General features: G+C 39.9%; 1 protein-coding gene across 1 annotated transcript; it reads left to right on the top strand.

The window, feature by feature from the left end:
- Positions 1–1,910: 1,910 nt before the first annotated feature.
- On the top strand, positions 1,911–19,240 carry LOC129445253 (adhesion G protein-coupled receptor E4-like). Its single transcript, XM_073860166.1, has 13 exons — positions 1,911–3,010; positions 3,100–3,131; positions 3,701–3,763; positions 3,842–4,025; positions 4,180–4,317; positions 7,055–7,236; positions 7,571–7,736; positions 8,660–8,868; positions 8,946–9,178; positions 11,358–11,424; positions 11,510–11,601; positions 15,218–15,380; positions 18,805–19,240. Exons 1-13 carry the CDS (start codon positions 2,314–2,316, stop codon positions 18,847–18,849), a joined length of 2,271 nt encoding a protein of 756 aa, XP_073716267.1. The 5' UTR covers positions 1,911–2,313; the 3' UTR covers positions 18,850–19,240.
- The last annotated feature ends 1,068 nt before the right edge of the window (positions 19,241–20,308 follow it).

Below are 20,308 nucleotides of genomic sequence, written 5' to 3'. Positions count from 1 at the left end.
CCCCTTCTGTCACCCACTCAACATTGTGTCGATGAAGTGACACTAGGGGTCTGACCTTGGGAGACCAATCGCTCTGGTTTTCTCTGAAGGGGGCCAAGGAAGATTGACGTATGGAATGGGAGTGGAATTTGCGTGCCGGGACTCTGCCCGGGAATCCGGTTATAGGGAAAGGACGGTTTGCCATTCATTCAGATTTTGTTCTTTGGAGCCGATGTGTGTGAGTCATGTGGGAGCTGAGTTGGATTTGGTGGCCATGATGGCACGTTTGGATGGGAAATCTGTAAGGAACCATAACCTGGTTGTCAGAATCCTCAAAGGCCCTAGGAGACTTAACTTAGATCTTCTGATCAGCTCTTTGGAGGTCAGCGAAAAGGGAAGGTGGTCTCCAAACAGAGGCTCACCCATTGGATTGTGGATCCCATTTCTTTGGCATACCTGTCCCAGAATTTCCGCTGTCCACTGGGGGTACAGGCTCGTTCTACCAGGACATAGCTTCTTCCTGGGCACTGGTTAATGGAGCCTCACTATCAGACATTTGTAGAGCTGCGTGTTGGCCTACCCCTCACACATTTGCAAGATTTTATGATCTATAATAAAAAAAAGGGTGCAGACAGTATCGTCCTGGTTGGTGTCTGCTCCAAACACCTAACCCGGCCAATATCTGTGGGCCGAGTTTGTGGACTGGTTCAACTGCACAATTCTCATCACCATGAATTCACCCTTGTAGCGGTGAATCTGGGTCTATCTCCTCACAGGTCGGTTTGTGGAGTAGCAGACCTTATTCTTGGTGACCTCTTTGACCTCTACAAATGTTTCTGATTCAGGCTCTTACGATCCTGATATTTTCCCCAACCTGGTTTTCTCTTGTAGACCCTGGGTCTTCCATGGGCGGGTCTATACCCCCGCCCCCGAGTCGTGGTAGCTCCAGTATGTAGATTCCATTTTTCTTAAGTTTCCATTTTTTAAGTACACTTGAACCTGCCGGTGGTAGAGCCCGTGTGAGGCTGGCACCTTATGGCATTCTTCTGTGGAAGACTTTTTTGTCCATTTGGTACTGTTCACCGTAAGGGCCCATGGCATAGAGAGGTTAGCATTGCTACTTTGTAGGTGTAAGCAAAAAATAGGTAATTGAAATTCGGCCCTCTTTATGATGTCATAAGGAGCTCTTATTATAATAATACCACCCCCTTAATGTGCACTATCCAACCACAGCACAGCCGTTTAGTCCAGAGAGAAAGAGAGAGAAAGAAAATAATTGACAGCACAACTGAGTTTCAATTATAACAAACCACCATCATTGTGATCAGTGTTTGCACTTCATCCGCTCATTTGCATTTTAAAGGACACACCCAAAACGACACATTTTTGCTCACACCTACAGAGTGGCAATGCTTACATCTTCATGCCATGGGCCCTTTAACCTATCCACTGGATGGTTATTAACCTATGCAAAGTTCCCTGGCGTGCAATGCTTTCTAGCTTCTCTTTGTCATAGCTGACAACATGCTCAGTGTTGCTGCTTTTTTCATAGGGACCCTAGTAGCACTTCATCTACACAATGTCGAGTGAGTGACAGAAGGGGAACATTTTGGTTACATCTTTAACCTCTGTTCCCTGGTGAAGGGAATGAGACGTTGTGTCCCTTCTGCCACAACGCTGACCTTCCGGTGACTGGCTGATCTTAGATCAGCTCCTAAGCACTTAATCTAAATGAATGGCATACCAGCCTCCCTTTATACCCGAATTACGGGGCGGGGTCCCAGTATGCAAATTCCATTCCTATTTCATTCTTCAATATCCACTGGCCCTTTTCAGAAAGAATCAGAATGATTGGTTCCCCAGGTTTCACTTCATCGACACAACGTCTCATTCCCTCCATCAGGGAACAGAAGTTACAGATGTAACCAAGACATTTTGTGTCTTTCCATATTTGTATTTGTTTTCTTTTTTTCTTTCTCAATTTCAGGTTTTATAACCACCAATAAACAAAACGCATCAGCTAGTCCAGTCTATGAATGTGGGCTTTATGAAGACACCTACATCTGTACTGGTGCTCAGTACCAACTGTACTGTAACACAAGTGTACATAACTTCTGGTACTCAGGATATCTCAACCAGATCACACACAGATGCAGTGGTTATGGCTGTGACTGTACTGGTAATACGAACACATGTACATGTACCAGTAGCACTTCCGCCTGTTTCTGCAGTAATGGTGACAACAGCATCACTCTCAGTTCATCAGTTAGTCCTCGTTATGACTGTGAGCTCTATGAAAACAGCACTTACATCTGCACTGGTGTTCACTACAGCATGTACTGTGATATAAATGACTATGAACTTCATTACACATTAAAGCACCATCACTGCGTGAGGAATAACTGTGACTGTCAGGGTGATATGTACGACTGTGACTGCTATCAAAGTACAAACTCCACCTGCCTCTGCACTAAATCTGTCAATACAACAACAACAGCAACATCTCTCATCAGTACAACTACAAACACAACATATCTTGTCAATACAACTACTACAACACCAACATCTCTCATCAGTACAACTACAAACATAACATCTCTTGTCAATACATCTACAACACCAACATCTAATGTCAATACAACTACAACACCAACATCTCCCATCAGTACCACTACAAACACAAAATTTCTTGTCAATACATCTACAAATACAACATGTCATGTCAATACAACTACAACACCAACATCTCTCATCAGTACAACTACAAACACAACATATCTTGTCAATACAACTACTACAACACCAACATCTCTCATCAGTACAACTACAAACATAACATCTCTTGTCAATACATCTACAACACCAACATCTCATGTCAATACAACTACAACACCAACATCTCCCATCAGTACCACTACAAACACAACATATCTTGACAATACAACTACAAATACAACATGTCATGTCAATACAACTACAACACCAACATCTCCTGTCACTACAACCATAACATCTAGTCCCACAACTGCATGTGAGTATGTTATTAATCTTGAACGTTGCTTTGAACCAAGACCTTTATAAATTGCTGTATAAACGATGAATTCACTCACACTCTTTCAGCTCTGAATCTCACACTGCTGAAGAATTGCACGGTAAGTTGGGATGAGCTTTGGAAACTGAGATTTTGAGAGCAGCTAACAATACCACTTTAAACAATGGTGCATGCACTGCATTTTTATTGTACACTTTATGTTGTATTTATTTTGTGTGTGTCTACCTGGTAATTGTCACAGTCGAGTCCCCACAAAGATAGGAATACCAGTATTTTCGTGACCTTGTGGGAACATTTTGAGGTCCCGATGAGGAAACAAGCTTATAAATCAAACATAATAATGTTTCGTAAAAATCTAAGGTACAGTAGCAGAAAGTTTTCTGTGATGGTTGGGGTTAGGGTTTGGGGAAGGAATAGAATATACAGTTTGTACAGTATAAAATGCATTACATATATGGAATGCTCCCACAAAACATGGAAACCAGAATGTTATATGTATGTGTGTGTGTGTGTGTGTGTGTGTGTGTGTGTGTGTGTGTTATATGTTGTGGTGTGTGTGTGTGTGTGTGTGTGTGTGTGTGTGTGTGTGTGTGTTATATGTTGTTCTGTTTCTCAGTCAAATGTTAACTGTTATTGAACAGCTTTTAGTCATTGAACTCTATTTCAAAGGGCACAGAATGTATAACCAACCTTCTTGATCTGATAGAGAACACCACAGAGCTCCCTTTGAAAGTAAGTTTATAACACAAAAATTATGAAATAATCAAACATTTGTCAATTATTTACTTTATGCATCTTATTATTCAATAGACCGTCACAGATCTTTTGGATGTGGTTTTTAATGCTTCTGTGAATATGAACACATCATTGGATGACCCAAAGAAATTAGTGCAAGCAGGGAACCAGGTCTTAAAAGCCAGCGAGAAGCTTGTCTCAATGTTGGTGAAGGAAACAAACACCAGTGAGAGAGTCAGTTTAATTCGTGAAACTGTAGGTAAGAATAACTGAGCTCTGGAATCATGTGCTCTGGAAAATGTGAAAAATAACCGTTGATGTTTTAGATGCGCTAATAGCTGTAAAATGCAATGAAATGTTTTTAAAATAAATAAATGAACTAACTGACATCACTGTCATTTTGAATAAATCAGCGGCACAAGTCTTCATGGTTGGACCACAGGTCACCTTAAATAAAACCTCCAACCTCACCTTAGATCAAATCCCTCAGCTCAACACAACAAGTGCTTCAATAGACATTGACCTCATTGGAAATGCCTTGAACAACAATGGTATGTAAAGATTTTAAAAGAACTTAAACAGCTTGTAATTATTGATGTTGTCAGAAAGCAGATGTATACATGGTTTCATTTCATAGGTGAAAATAGAAGAGAGGGAAATCATACTGATGCAAATTATTCAAAACAAGTGTATTAAATACACTGTAACCTATTATACTGAAAGCCTGTACCTGTACCTGTTTCCCAGCTAACAGAAAAAAGTTCTAAGAACATTTCCTGAAAGTTCCCAACGTTCCCAAAAACGTTCTGCCAACATAAAAAGTGTGCAGTTTTCCCTGACGTTCTAAGAATGTTTTTGTGTTGTCTCAACGTTAGAGGAATGTTACATTTTACCATTTTTAAACGTTATGACAATGTCAAGTTTTAATGTTCAGACAATGTTTGAAGCAACAGCTGTTTATTGTATTGACTTGTTTGATTGTTGTGTGGATGATGGAGAAACATTGCATTTTGTTATTTTAGAGAACATTGTTTCTGAATGTTCAGTAAATATATTGCTGTAGAAAACACAATTCACTTATAGGTTTAGATGTTGAAGTCGCCATTATTGTGATTAGTGCATGTTTTAGTTGGACTCTTGACCCTTGACTTTTTGTTTGCAATTTTTTTCCCCTGGTTGTGTTAACTTTGTGTTAAAGGGGTCATATTATGATATATTTTTTAGATTTAAAATAAATCTTTGATGTCCCCAGTGTGTGTATGTGAATTTTAGCTCACAGATACTCCACAGATAATTTATTATAGCATGTTACAGTTTTTCTGAAATGCTAAAACACATTTTTAGAAACCATCACTCATTTTCTCAAAACCTTAAACACAAATCCCAATTTCAAACACAATTTACAGAACCCCTGACTCTTCCAGCAAAATCAAACAATTCCTTCAAAACCATTCCACTTATACTCAAAATCAAACTAAGCTTTCAAATCATACACACACAAGTCTATAATATAAAACACTACAGAGCATCCATTAGACACTACCTTAAAAAATGGAAAACACAAAATTCAGACATCTGCTTACAGAAAAATACATGTTTATTGTACATAACAACACATTTGACAAATACTGTTAAAAATCTATATTACTGTAATCACAAGTTTAGTTCAGTGAATATAGTGAATACTTTACTGTAAGTACTGCAAGTAATAGTAAGTTTTAAATATTACTGCAAGCAGAACTTGTATTTTGTAAAAAGTCAGCAATCCAACTGCAATTTTTGCCAATTGCATCGTCTCTGGTGTCATTTTCTTCCTCATACTATTCATCTGCCTCTCAGACTGTTTCCAATCCACACCATTGGTAAAAAATACCATTAGATAAAAGTGTGTAGAATTTTGAGTTGTTGTGTTTACTCGATGATAACGGTGTTGTAGTTGTGTTCAACATTTGCCTGCCTGTGTTTAGCATTTATAAAACAAGTGCATTTCAGTGTGAAATGTGTGTTTTAGTGAGAAGTTTGTGTTTAGAGTTTTGCAAAAAGAGTGCATGATTTGACAAAAGGGTTTAGGCCACTATGAATTTGGTTCAGAGATTGGGGTTTAGTGTGTTAGCAATTCAGAAAAACTGTAAATTCGCAAATTTGTAGGCCTGAGCAAAGTGTGCCTTTTTTGGGTTTGTCCTTTAAAATGCGAATGAGTGGATGAAATGCAAACACTGATCACAATGATGGTGGTTTATTGTAATTGAAACTCAATTGTGCTGTCAAGTCCTTCTTTTCTCCCTCTTTCTCTCTGCACTAAATGGCAGTGCTGTGGTTGGTTAGTGCAGATAAAGGGGGGTATTATTGTAATTCGCCTTGCTACCTACCTCACAAAACAGGCGAAATCTTAACAACCTAATTTTTCACATGCTTGCAGAAAATGGCTTACTCAAATTAAAGGGGACATATTATGAAAATCTGACTTTTTCCATGTTTAAGTGCTATAATTGTGTCCCCAGTGCTTCTATCAACCTAGAAAATGTTAAAAAGATCAACCCAATAACTTAGTTTTGGTAAACCATTTTCTGCAAGCATGTGAAAAAATAGGTCATTGTAATTTGGCCCTTATTGTGATGTCAGAATAAGGTAATACCGCCCCCTTTATCATCACTATCCAACCACAGCACAACCATTTAGTATGGAGAGAAAGAGAGAGATAAAATATTTCACAGCACAATTGAGTTTCAATTACAACAAACCACCATCATTGTGATCAGTGGTTGCACTTCATCCGCTCATTTGCATTTTAAATGACACACCCAAAATGGCACACTTTTGCTCAGACCTATTTTAGACTTAGTTTACATCTTAAAAAAAAATCTCATAATATGTCCCCTTTAAGTTACTGGGTTGATCTTCATCACATTTTCTAGGTTTCTGGGTAGCACTTTTGCCTCACAGCAAGAAGGTTCCAGGTTCAAGCCCCGGCTAGGGCAGGTGGCCTTTCTGTGTGGAGTTTCTGCATGTTCTTTCTGTGTCAGCATGGGTTTACTCCAGGTACTCCGGTTTCCTCCCACAGGCCAAAAACATGCAAGTTAGGCAAATTGTAGATACCAAATTGTCCCTCCCCCAACCTGTGTATAGAGCAACTTATCTGAATAAAACTTGAGTATGGATTAACTGGTTCTCGCCATGAATATAGCCGTAGATGCTGGAATGGCGTTTAGAAATAAAGGAAGAAGACGATGACAGAGAATATACTTTGATTGTTTTGAGTCTCTTTGCATTAAAACCTCTGTACCACAGGATCAGCTGCTGTGGCTTTCATGAGCTACAGCACAATGGGGGACCTACTGAAACCAGACTTCTTCAACAAATCAAATAACACAGTTAATACCATGATGTCCACTGTCATCTCAGCTACTCTTCCTAAAACCACCAACACAACCCTCACCAAACCAGTTAACTTCACCCTCAAACACATCAGAGTGAGTTACTCTCATTGACTTCTACTTGCTTAAAATGTAAGAGAAATTTCAAACATCCCAAGTTACTTTGGGCTGAATGTGACATTTTTTGCCTTTAAAATGTTTGTCTTAAATAAACCAGTGCAGCAAACATCTTTACTGCTGATGTTAACATTTACAAAGATGCAAATGAGACATTGTCTTCTCTTAAAACTTCATGTGCCGGTTTTTGCGCTCAGATTTAGTGATATCTTTGTTTACTTCTGTGTAGTCAGTTTTTATCATTAACATTTTTCACAAAGCCCTCTTGTGTCATTGGTGTCATGTCTGAGATGCATGTACTTTTACTGTAAAGGAGTTAAACGACACTGGTAATCTTTTCTGTGTGTACTGGAACATCAGTGAGTGGATTGTAGATGGTTGTTCTCTGGTAAACACCAACAGCAGCGACACTGTGTGTTCATGTCTTCATCTGTCAACATTTGCTCTCATCATGCAAACCAGCAGCAGCCCACCAGAGGATAAGATAACTTGACACAGATGACTTAAATAAAGTATGAGAACCTTTAAAGGACAAGTTCGGTATTTTACACTTAAAGCCCTGTTTTCAGATTGTTTATGGTGAAATAGAACGGTTTTGACTGAAATTTCGACATATGCGGCTGCCCCGAGAATTTCGGGTGTTTGTGTTTCACCTCCCACCTCTACAATGGGTTTAATGGTGCACTGGAACAATCCTTCCTAAAATGCATTAAACTTTTGTTTACAAAGACGTGAAACTCACCGAGTGGTCAGGGGTGTTCACTGATATGCTCACACAAAAATTGCTGCAAAAGATGCTTTCCAACAGGTGTTTTAGCATTCGTTGTTAACTTGTGGACCTTTTTTTCCAAAAACCTCACACCCGTACATTCTTCCACTGAGAGCTTGAATAATAGACACTCCAGCCAAGGTGGTGGCGCTAATCCGCCATTGCCAATTGCAATAAAAGAAACAAAGTTCCTGGAGCGGAGTAATACCGTACCTCACAGCACATCTAATACAAGTCAATGGATTTGGACAAAACTCAGATAAAACCTGTTCGAATGTGCATTTTGCAGCGATTATTCTGTGAGCATATCAGTGAACACCCCTGACCACTCGGTGAGTGTCACGTCTTTGTAAATGAAAGTTTAATTCATTTTAGGAAGGATTGTTCCAGTGCACCTATAAACCCATTGTAAAGGTGGGAGGTGAAACACAAACACCCAAAAATTCTCGGGGCAGCCTCAAATGTCGAAATTTCAGTCAAAACCGTTCTATTTCATCAGAAACAATCTGAAAACAGGGCTTTAAATGTAAAATACCCAACTTGTCCTTTAAGGGAGAGTAAAAGCACTCCATGCATTGCTAACTCAAATGCAGATAAGACAGCAGTAGAGCTTGTATTGTGATTTATTTTCACAGGATAATCCTCTGATGGAGATATTGAATTTGGTGTTTGTGATCGTGGGCCTGGTGTTTACTAGTTTGGCTCTGTTGACTTTTGCTTTCTGTCGATGGAAACCTGGAGTGAACAATGTAGCTCGAATCAACCTCTGCATCAGTCTGCTGTCTGCTCATCTTCTGTTCTTACTCACACAACAATTCATCAATCTCATAAAACCTCACAAGGTGAGATTTTTAAACCGTTTTAATTACAGTATACTAACTAACTACACGGTACCCTAACAAACTAACTCTGTCTTTAGGAGTTGTGTGCTGTGATATCAGGAGCTCTTCACTTCTTCTTTCTCTCCTGCTTTGTGTGGATGTTCATTGAAGCTGTGCTGCTCTTCATCTGTGTGAAGAACCTATCACAGATCAGCTCCAAACAGAGGGCGGTGCTTAACAGTGGATTCTTGATTGTCATTGGATATGCGATCGCCTTTGTTATAGTGGGCGTGTCTGTTGGACTGGTTCCTGAAGGTTATGGCAGTGAAAAGTATGTATGAAGAGGATTAGTTATTATCAGTTGTTTGGATTAAAAATAAAAACTTAATGGGGTGGTTTCCCGGACAGGAATTAGCTTAAACCAGGACTAGGCCCTAGTTTAATTAGGAAAAATAACTTGTTTTAACAAACATGCCTTATTAAAAACATTACTTGTGTGCATTTTGAGGCAAAACAAAGGGCACTGATGTATTTTAAAGGGGACATATTATGAAAATCTGACTTTTTCCATGTTTAAGTGCTATAATTGTGTCCCCAGTGCTTCTATCAACCTAGAAAATGTTAAAAAGATCAACCCAATAACTTAGTTTTGGTAAACCATTTTCTGCAAGCATGTGAAAAATAGGTCATTGTAATTTGGCCCTTATTGTGATGTCAGAATAAGGTAATACCGCCCCCTTTATCTGCACTATCCAACCACAGCACAACCATTTAGTAGGGAGAGAAAGAGAGAGAGAAAATATTTCACAGCACAATTGAGTTTCAATTGCAACAAACCACCATCATTGTGATCAGTGGTTGCACTTCATCCGCTCATTTGCATTTTAAATGACACACCCAAAACGGCACACTTTTGCTCAGACCTATTTTAGACAGAGGTGTCAAATCCATGTGCCAGGAGTAAAAGTCCTCTCCAGTATTTTGTTCCAATCACCTGGATTTAATTAGCAGTTTTTCAGCAGGAGCTGACCTCCTGACTCGTTGGTGTTTTAAGCCCTCAACGAAGCCTTCAAGGCAGCGCTGCCTGGAAGGCACTCCCTGTGCCCCGAGCGTTTCAGCCAATCACAGCACTGGTGCTAGATATTGAGCCTTCCGCCAGCTTCTGGCAGTATGAGCTCACCGTTGGTCAGGTGAGTAGCGCAGATGTGCTAAGATAGGAATGTGACTGTGTTTAAATCCAGCTCGAAATGTTTCGAGCGTTTAAGTGACGTGTTTCTGCGTTGTCACATGTCTATGGCACAAGTTTTTTTGTGGTAGTTTCACGTATTGGTTGCTGAATTCTTTTTCCTATTTGCCTGCCATTGTTGCTTGTGATTGGGGTTAGAACAACTTTCTGTTACATAAAATGACATCCTCACCTTAACACCAACTCCTGGGTTATTCTGTTAAATAAACATATAAACCAATGCTTGAAATGACATCCGCATTTATGCCAAACGCAACTTTATCCTCGCATGAAAACATTCTAAAAATTAGACGAAAGCCACAAATCTAAGCCCCAAGCAACAATGGTAAAAAAATAGGAAAAACAATTGCGCAACCAATACATGAAACTGGCACGAAAAAAATTGTGCTATGGACATGTGAAAGCGCAGTAACACATCCCCTAAACGCTCAAAACATTTCGAGCTGAACTCAAATACAGTCACATTCCTATCTTACCATATCTGCGCTACTCACCTGACCAACGGTGAGCTCATACTGCCAGAAGCTGGCGGAAGGCTCAATAACTAGCACCAGTGCTGTGATTGGCTGAAACGCTCGGGGCACAGGGAGTGCCTTCCAGGCAGCACTGCCTTGAAGGCTTTGTTGAGGGCTTAAAACACCAACGAGTCAGGAGGTCAGCTCCTGCTGAAAAACTGCTAATTAAATCCAGGTGATTGGAACAAAATACTGGAGAGGACTTTTACTCCTGGCACATGGATTTGACACCTCTGATTTTAGACTTAGTTTACATCTTAAAAAAAATCTCATAATATGTCCCCTTTAAGATATTTCAATGGAAGTTGTTTTCAGTCTGGACAACTCTTACATTTATTTTAGTCTAGGACTAGTCTATATCCCTGTCCAGGAAAAAATATGACTTCAGCATTGTCTTCTCTTCCGGGTCTGTTGTGAATCCACGTTCACTACACTGCTGACGTGTTATCTGGTGCACCCAAGCTTCATTCACAGTCTGAGGGATTAGGATAGATGCACACTTTGCACCATTTTAAAAATATAGTAATATCATAATACAAACAATGCAGCATAGATTGAGTACAGCGTGCATCTCCCTGTGGTTGGTTTGGAACGACATAAAGGGGAGTCATTAATAACATAATTTTCATTTTTGGATGAACTAGCCCTTTAACTTAATGAATCGTGCAAATATTTAATGTGGGTATGCATAAATGAACCAAATTCAAATGTAAAATTGTACCTTTTAATTAATGTTTTTCTGTAAACAGATGCTGGATTAAACCGGAGCAAGGCTTCATCTGGAGTTTTCTGGGACCTGTTTGCTTCATTCTTGCTGTATGTTTTAGTTACAGATAAGTTGTAATTTAAACCACTGGAAAAGAAAGTGATCGTTTATTTAATTGTGTTATTTTTTCTGCAGATAAACACGATTCTCTTCATCAGTATCATCAGCATTCTGAACTCAACTCTCAAAAACCTCAACGCTGAAGTATCACTGACAAAACAAACTAAGTAACAAACTCCCTGATTTTATTATGATCATGTCTTAAGGAATCAATTAGGATGATTATCAGACGTGATTGATGTGCTTTGACATAATATAGTGTTGCTTTCAAAACTCAAAGCATGCACCTCAGTCCTATGAGTCTATTTATTAAAGGGGTCATAGCATGAAAATGTCAGCATAGCCACTTTGTAGGTTTGAACAAAAATGTGCCATTTTGGGTGTGTCATTTAAAATGCAAATGAGCGGATGAAGTGCAAACACTGATCAGAGTGATGGTGGTTTGTTGCAATTGAAACTTAATTGTGCTGTCAAGTTCTTCATTTCTCCCTCTTTCTCTCTGCACTAAATTCCAGTGCCGTGGCTGGTTAGTGCAGATAAAGGGGGCGGTATTATTGTAATTTGCCTTTTACCTCACAAAACAGGCGAAATCTCAACAACCTAATTTTTCACATGCTTGCAGAAAATGGCTTACTCAAATTAAGTTACTGGGTTGATCTTCATCACATTTTTTAGGTTGATAGAAGCACTGGGGACCCATTTATAGCACTTAAACATAAAAAGTCTAATTTTCAGGCATTCGGAGAACACATTAAATGGAACAGGCTAGCAAGTGCATGTTAGCCTGACGTTGTCATACTCAATTCTAGTCAGAATTTGAGTCTGATACCACTCCATTGAGTTAAAATTATGAGGCGTGTCTCAACCGAAAAATGCCTCTGCACTCAATTGGATAGACATACGACCAATCAGAGCAACAGAGTGTGTGATGTTGAAATGGCGTCTTTAGCAGCCTGACCGAACTGCTAGTAATTTCGCTACAATGATACTAACATCATTGTAATTATACTAAGTCTGAGTTAGCGAATGTACATCAACACCTACTATGTTTACAACATTTCATTTATATCACAACATGAAGTATTTACTAAGTCATACAGTAAGACTATCTCTTACCATTTGTACGTTAGGTGAACTTCATCCACGACGATAGCTACCCATTACGTTGGCTTGAAAAATATCGGAGCCTAGCATGTCCCTCCACTTATTCAGCAGTCACGATTCCAGGCTTCCGAAAAGAAGCTGGCAACGACCTCTAATTATATCCATCTCGTCGTGCATGCCGAGTTGCATCGCCATGATACCCATTTCAGTTGCTTCTTTAACTTTGTCCTCCATAGAAAGAGCGGCGAAAACATAAACAAATGCCTTGATCGCGTTTCTCTGTTCCTCTTTTTAAATCAATGCTCTGTCAATATCTTTTAGAACAGACTCAATGTCAGAATCCACACATCTGAATTCACCAGGGCAGCCATTTCATTGTAAACAGATTGAACACACGCGCTCTTTGGTGACGTGGTTGATACGTTACTGTTGATCATCTGTCCATCATCGTATAAAGCCCGCCCTCACAATTTGATTCGTCGGCCGGTTTTGGTATTCGCATAGTAGCAGAGGTGTCAAATCCATGTGCCAGGAGTAAAAGTCCTCTCCAGTATTTTGTTCCAATCACCTGGATTTAATTAGCAGTTTTTCAGCAGGAGGTGACCTCCTGACTCGTTGGTGTTTTAAGCCCTCACCGATCCCTTCAAGGCAGCACTGCCTGGAAGGCACTCCCCGTCCCCTGAGCGTTTCAGCCAGTCACAGCACTGGTGCTGGATGTTGGGCCTTCCACCAGCTTCTGGCGGTTCGGGCTCGCCGTTGGTCGGGTGAGTGGCGCAGATATGGTGGGATGGGAGTGGACTGTGTTTGAGTTCAGCTCGAAATGTTTTGGGCGTTTGGGGGATGTGTTGCTGCGTTTTCACATGTCCATGGCACAATTTTTTTCGTGCCGGTTTCATGTGTTGGTTGCGCAATTGTTTTTCCTATTTTTTAGCATTGTTGCTTGGGGCTTAGATTTGTGGCTTTCGTCTAATTTTTAGAATGTTTTCATGCGAGGATAAAGTTGCGTTTGGCATAAATGCGGATGTCATTTTAAGCATTGGTTTATATGTTTATTTAACAGAATAACCCAGGAGTTGGGGTTAAGGTGAGGATGTCATTTTATGTAACAGAAAGTTGTTCTAACCCCAATCACAAACAACAATGGCAAGCAAATAGGAGGAAGAATTTAGCGGCCAATGCGTGGAACTGCCATAAAAAACTTGTGCCATAGACATGTGACAACGCAGAAACACGTCACTTAAACGCTCGAAACATTTCGAGCTGGATTCAAACACAGTCACATTCCTATCTTAGCATATCTGCGCTACTCACCTGACCAACGGTGAGCTCAAACTGCCAGAAGCTGGCGGAAGGCTCAATGTCTGGCACCGGTGCTGTGATTGGCTGAAACGCTCGGGGCACAGGGAGTGCCTTCCAGACAGCGCTGCCTTGAAGGCTTCGTTGAGGGCTTAAAACACCAACGAGTCAGGAGGTCAGCTCCTGCTGAAATACTGCTAATTAAATCCAGGTGATTGGAACAAAATACTGGAGAGGACTTTTACTCCTGGCACATGGATTTGACACCTCTGCATAGTAGCTCCTCAACGGTGAATCCCCAGACCGATCTTCCCCGTTTTTCAAATTGTGGTGGGCGGGGCTAAGATCGGCTGGAACCCAGGCTAAGTGCACGTCATTGCGTCAATGAAAGGTGTGTTTCCGGTGCTGCACGCATAGGATTGTGGGTGATTTCAGCGTGCGAAGGATACACATATGCATTCTTTCCTGTATATTTCTCGAATGAAGGACTCAATCCTTGGCTGAAATTCCGAGCATCCTGGACATTGGAACAGTCCTTCGACGGACGTCGATGATGTAGCGTCCTCAAAATTCTGGCTTCCGAGGATCCTTCCTTGACATTGAGAAACAGCCAGAGAAAGCGAGAGAGAAAATAATTCACAGCACAACTGAGTTTCAATTGCAACAAACCACCATCATTGTGATCAGTGTTTGCACTTTAAAGGGGCCATGGCATGAAAATGATACTTTTTCCATGTTTAAGTGCTATAATTGGGTCCCCAGTGCTTCTATCAACCTAGAAAATGTAAAAAAAAGATCAACCCAGTAACTTAGTTTTGGTAAACCATTCTCTACAAGCACATACAAAAATAGGTTGTTGAAATTTTGCCCTCTTTATGATGTCATAAAGAGCTCTTATTAGAATAATACCGCCCACTTAATCTGCACTATCCAATCACAGCACTGCCATTTAGTGCAGAAAAAAAGAGAGAGAAAAAAATAATTCACAGCACAATTGACTTTCAATTGCAACAAACCACCATCATTGTGATCAGTGTTTGCACTTCATCCGCTCATTTGCATTTTAAAGGACACACTCAAAACGGCACATTTTTGCACACACCAACAAAGTGTCAATTTTAACATGCTATAATAAATTATTTATATGGTATTTTGAGCTAAAACTTTACATATGAGCTCTGGGGATGCCAAAGATTTATTTGACATCTTAAAAAAGTCTTGTGTCATGGCCCCTTAAAATGGCACACCCAAACGCGGCCCACTTTTGCTCAGGCCTACAGTGGCAATTTTAACATGCTGTTATTAATTATCTGTATGGTATTTTAAGCTAGAACTTCAATTACACTTAACTACTTCAAATTCTTTCTCTCTCTCTCTGTGCAGGATTATTGTTTTTAAAACTCTGGCCCAAAGTGTGATTCTTGGTTGTCCCTGGATTTTGGGTTTCTTCGTTAATTACAGTGAAATGATTGAGATTATCTTCCTGATCCTGAACTCACAGCAAGGAACCTTCATCTTCCTGATCTACTGTTTTCTTAATGATGAGGTGAAATCTCATTCTTACCTGTCTCACTGTCATTTGTCCAATTTTACATCTCTTCATCTCACATTTGTCACGTTTGCTGCTGGATTATTTTGGGGGAGAGTTGGGGTGGCGAAAGAACCATTAAAAAAAACATAATTTTAAAAGATAATGTTTCAGACATAGATATATATTTTGCTGAGGTCAATAACTCACAAATGTGGTCTATCAATACCAGGTGGAATTTTGAACAAAATGTAAAACAACTTTGGCATAATTTCATTTTTAACATAGGGTGTTACCAAGGCCGCCTTAATGCACGGGCTTACCTGGGCTGAAGCCAAGGAGCCTCACAAGTTCAAGGGCCTCCCAAGTTTGCGTTCATGATGAGCTGAAAAGGTCATATTGTTTTGTAACTTGTCAGGTTTTCTGTCAATCACTCTAATTGCACGTTACATGGCTGCTGATTGGTCCGTTGTAACTTAGTCCGTTGTGATTTTCTTTTATGCCAGTTTCACGTATTGGTTAAAGGGATACTTCATCGATTTAGCATTCAGCTTTGTATCTGTAGAAACCCGGCAGTATTACTGAATGACCATGTTTCCCTCCCTCATTTCCCCCTGAGAGGAGAGATATCTGCATTTTGGTTCTGCAAAAAAGTCCTCCGATGATGCAAAAATCGTCATATTACATCATCGGAGGACTTTTTTGCAGAACCAAAATGCAGATATCTCTCCTCTCAGGGGGAAATGAGGGAGGGAAACATGGTCATTCAGTAATACTGCCGGGTTTCTACAGATACAAAGCTGAATGCTAAATCGGTGAAGTATCCCTTTAAGCAATCGTTTTTCTTTTTTTTCAAAACATTGTCACTAAGGATTGGAGTTATATTTGTGGTTTTCCTCTTATTTTTTTTCGTCTGTTTTCGCGTTGGATTTTTAACATAAATGTGGATGTCATTTTATGCATTGGTTTATATTTTTATTTGTCAGAATTTTAAACCGGTTGTGGTTGGGTTTAGAGTTGGGTTAGGGTGAGTATATAATATTCTGTAACAGAAAGTTGTTCTAACCCCAATTCCAAGCAAAAAAAAAAAAAGAAAAATCAGTTGAGTATCCAATACATGAAACTGGCACAAAAAAGAAAGTCGTGCCACAGACACGTGGTGGAAACATGTCACTTAAACACTCGAAACATTTCGAGCTAAATTCAAAATCAGTCACATTTCTATCTTATCATATATGTGCTACTCACCTGACCAACGGTGAGCTCAAACTGCCAGAAGCTGGCAGAAGGCTCGATATCTTGCACCAGTGCTGTGATTGGCTGAAATGCTCGGGGCACGTGGAGTGCCTTCCATGCACCGTTGCCTTAAAGCAGGGGTGGGGAGCCCTGGTCCTGGAGGGCCATTGTCCTGCAGAGTTTTGTTCCGGCCCTAGTTGAGCACACCTGAAAAATCTAATTCAAGTCTTCACGATCACTTGGAAATGAAATTCAGGTGTGTTTGATTGGGGTTGGGGCTGAACTCTGCGGGACGGTGGCCCTCCGGGACCCAGGGTTCCCCACTCCTGACTTAAAGGCTTCGTTGAGGGCTTAAACCAACAACGAGCCAGGAGCTCACCTCCTGCTGAAAAACTGTGCTAATTAGCAAATCTAGGTGATTGGAACAAAATACTGGAGAGGACTTTTACTCATGGCACATGGATTGTCCGCCTCTGGTTGTTATAAAGTTTAAGTTTACTTGCGTTTATATCAGTGACGCGTGTGCAGCTGGAGCGATGTAGTTTGACGCGACGTTAGATCACAGTACACACATCTGTTGGTTTAGAAAAACGAGAAAGAGATGCAACGGTAAAGGTGCAAGTCTAAGAAAGTAAAGAGCAACTAGACCATCTCAAATGATCATCCCCTGATAGCACCATTATAATCTCACTATCTAAAGATCTTATATACAGGTATGTTCCCTGTCTGTCTTGTGCATATTCATACTTGGTCGTTTTACATGCTTATGTATGCATAAATACTAAATACAATGCACACTATATCTTCAGTAGCCTACAAAATAAATAACTGATTAAAAAACAAGATTCTGTCTATAAAGACTTAGCTTTTGTTATCATTAATGCATTCACTTTAAAACTAACTTTAACTTATTATATTTTTAAGACTGTGGTGAGCATTTAGTTAGTGAGTGGCAATTTTGGCAAATTTGTATATTCCAAAAACTATATAAACATATAAACTTTCACACATTTTGGTTTTATTATCGCCACAAGTTGCTGTGTGTGGTTGTTAAATAAAGCAGTGGTCACCAATCCTGGGCCTGGAGGGCCGGTGTCTCTGCAGAGTTTAGCTCTAACCCTATTCAAACACACCTGAAACACCTTAAGCCGAAAGTATACTAGGGACGTCCGCGTATGCGCGCCGTCCGCATGACGTCATTTTCGTCATCAGGAGGGTCTGCGGCCGGCCGCGCGGACCGTCCGCGTGCAGCCCAAAATTTGAGACCGCGCGGACAGTGCGCGTACAGTCCGCGTACGACAGCGCATGCGCGTGAAAATATTTAGACAGGACACTCCACTATAAACAATTATACAAAGGAAATAGACAGCATTTGCACACACACTATCGTTTTTCTTCTTTAACTTTTACTTCTTCCAAGAACAGAAAGCTGTGGAGCATTTTTGTTTGATTCCTGTTCTTTGTTGTCTTGTTGTTTGTTCTAAACTCTGTTTGCAATGGTGGATCTGTTACTTTTCTTCACCTATCCTAATGTTTTAATGTACTGTAAATGTAGCCAAATCAGTGCTGCCCTGACAGCCTGTTAGACTAATAATTTGAATAAGAAATCATTTGTATTGCGTATAGTGTCGAACGCGGCCATCCGCGTGTAGCCGCGGGGACTATACTCGGAAAGCTGCGCACGCGTCCGCGGAAAAAAAGTATACCCGGGCCTTTAATTAGCTGCTTCAGGTGTGTTTTATTAGGGTTGGAGCTAAACTCTGCAGAAACACCGGCCCTCCAGGACCAGGATTGGTGACCACTGAAATAAAGTGTCTCAAGTGGGCTCAGTGATATGTTAATAACAATATTATGGTGTTTTCTGGCTCAAAGAGGGAAAACTCACTGTTGTATGTCTCGAAAGAAACTAATGCATGTTGTGATGTAGATAACCTAGATATTACACTTAAAAAAAATGAGAGGGGAAGGGGGGCCTACAAAACCTTTTAGCCCTGAGGCCTCACATTAGGTTAAGGTGGCCCTGGGTGTTACTTTTGACCCTGTCAGCTGGGACGACAGTAACACACAGGTGGGTCAAACACAACAGCCGTCAACATTTTCCGTCATCAAACATCTCATCTGTCACAGCAGCAGTTTCTGTGAATCAGAGATTAAACAAACAAACAAACAAACTCATTCTGCTTCTCTCATCTCATCTCTTGTTCAGGTCAGACAGCAGTATATGGAGTGGATAAGAGCTGTCTTTCCCTGACTGAAACCAGAAACCATCAAAGTTGCCTCTCTAAAAACTGAGAGCCAGATTATTAATGTTTAGTAAATTGAAAGCCCATAAAAGAGCTGTTATTATAAAAATGGTTGTATCTATTACAGTAAAATAAAACTACAGCAAAATCAACTTTAGATGTTAAAGTTGATATTTTCTGTAAATGTTACTGATAAACATGTCACATTTAATTTTTTCTTTAAGCCTGTTTATACTCTACAGCTTTAATGTAAATAATATTTTCTTCTGTAATTCTGAAAATTAATGCCAGGATTTGTTTAGGTTACAGACGTATCGGAAACATCCAGTTGAAGAGATTTTTAATGTTTGTAATAAAATAGGACAAAGCTAAGTGTGAATAAATTTGCAATTGTTTTAAGGATGTATTTTTTACTTGACCACATTTGTCACACCACAGAAAAATGTGTTAATTACCCCAATTAGACTAACTTTAAATACATTCTTAAAAAATGACATTTTTAATTTAACATATATCCATGCATAAACTATTGTCTGATTATTAGGCCAAATTTCATTGCACAGTATGGTAATCAATTGAGACTTCAGAGGTCATGACTTAAAGGGGACATATTATGAGATTTTTTTTAAGATGTAAACTAAGTCTTAATCTAGGTCTGAGCAAAAGTGTGCCGTTTTGGGTGTGTCATTTAAAATGCAAATGAGAGAATGAAGTGCAAACACTGATCACAATGATGGTGATTTGTTGCAATTGAAACTCAATTGTGCTGTGAATTATTTTCTCTCTCTCTTTCTCTTTGCACTAAATGGTTGTGCTGTGGTTGGATAGTGCAGATAAAGGGGGCGGTATTACCTTATTCTGACATCACAATAGGAGCCAAATTACAATGACCTATTTTTTCACATGGTTGCGGAGAATGGTTTACCAAAACTAAGTTACTGGGTTGATCTTTTTCTTATTTTCTAGGTTGATAGAAGCACTGGGGACACAATTATAGCACTTAAACATGGAAAAAGTCAGATTTTCATAATATGTCCCCTTTAATATAATTCACAATTTTGACAGCCTGTTCAGATCTGATGAAATCTTCATGGTGCAGCATGTGGGTGACCGACATATTGGGCGGAGCCGGATTTATGCATAGGAATTCTAGGAATGTGCCTATGCTTATCAATGTGATAAGATAATATTTATCATCATTCTTTATAAATGCTATTAAATTCTAAGTTTATAAGTGTGAGCAGCTGCTTTGTTTATAAGGGTATAAGGAGGACTCCACTCACCCTTCAAATTCACTTTTCTGCCTGTTGCCAACTGGCAGATGCTACAGCAGTCTATTGGCCAAAACAGAGATGCTTAAGAAGAGCTTTCTCCCTCACGCCACCGACTCCTTAATACGGAAACAAGCCGCACCTTAAGTACTCTGGTGGTGTAATGTTATTCATTGGTTTACTGCACCCACACACT

The sequence above is a fragment of the Misgurnus anguillicaudatus genome, chromosome 3 (assembly GCF_027580225.2).
Source record: "Misgurnus anguillicaudatus chromosome 3, ASM2758022v2, whole genome shotgun sequence".
NCBI classification, from domain to species: Eukaryota; Metazoa; Chordata; class Actinopteri; order Cypriniformes; family Cobitidae; genus Misgurnus; species Misgurnus anguillicaudatus.
Note: the sequence above shows the minus strand (reverse complement) of the source record. Positions and strands in the feature narration are given on the sequence as shown.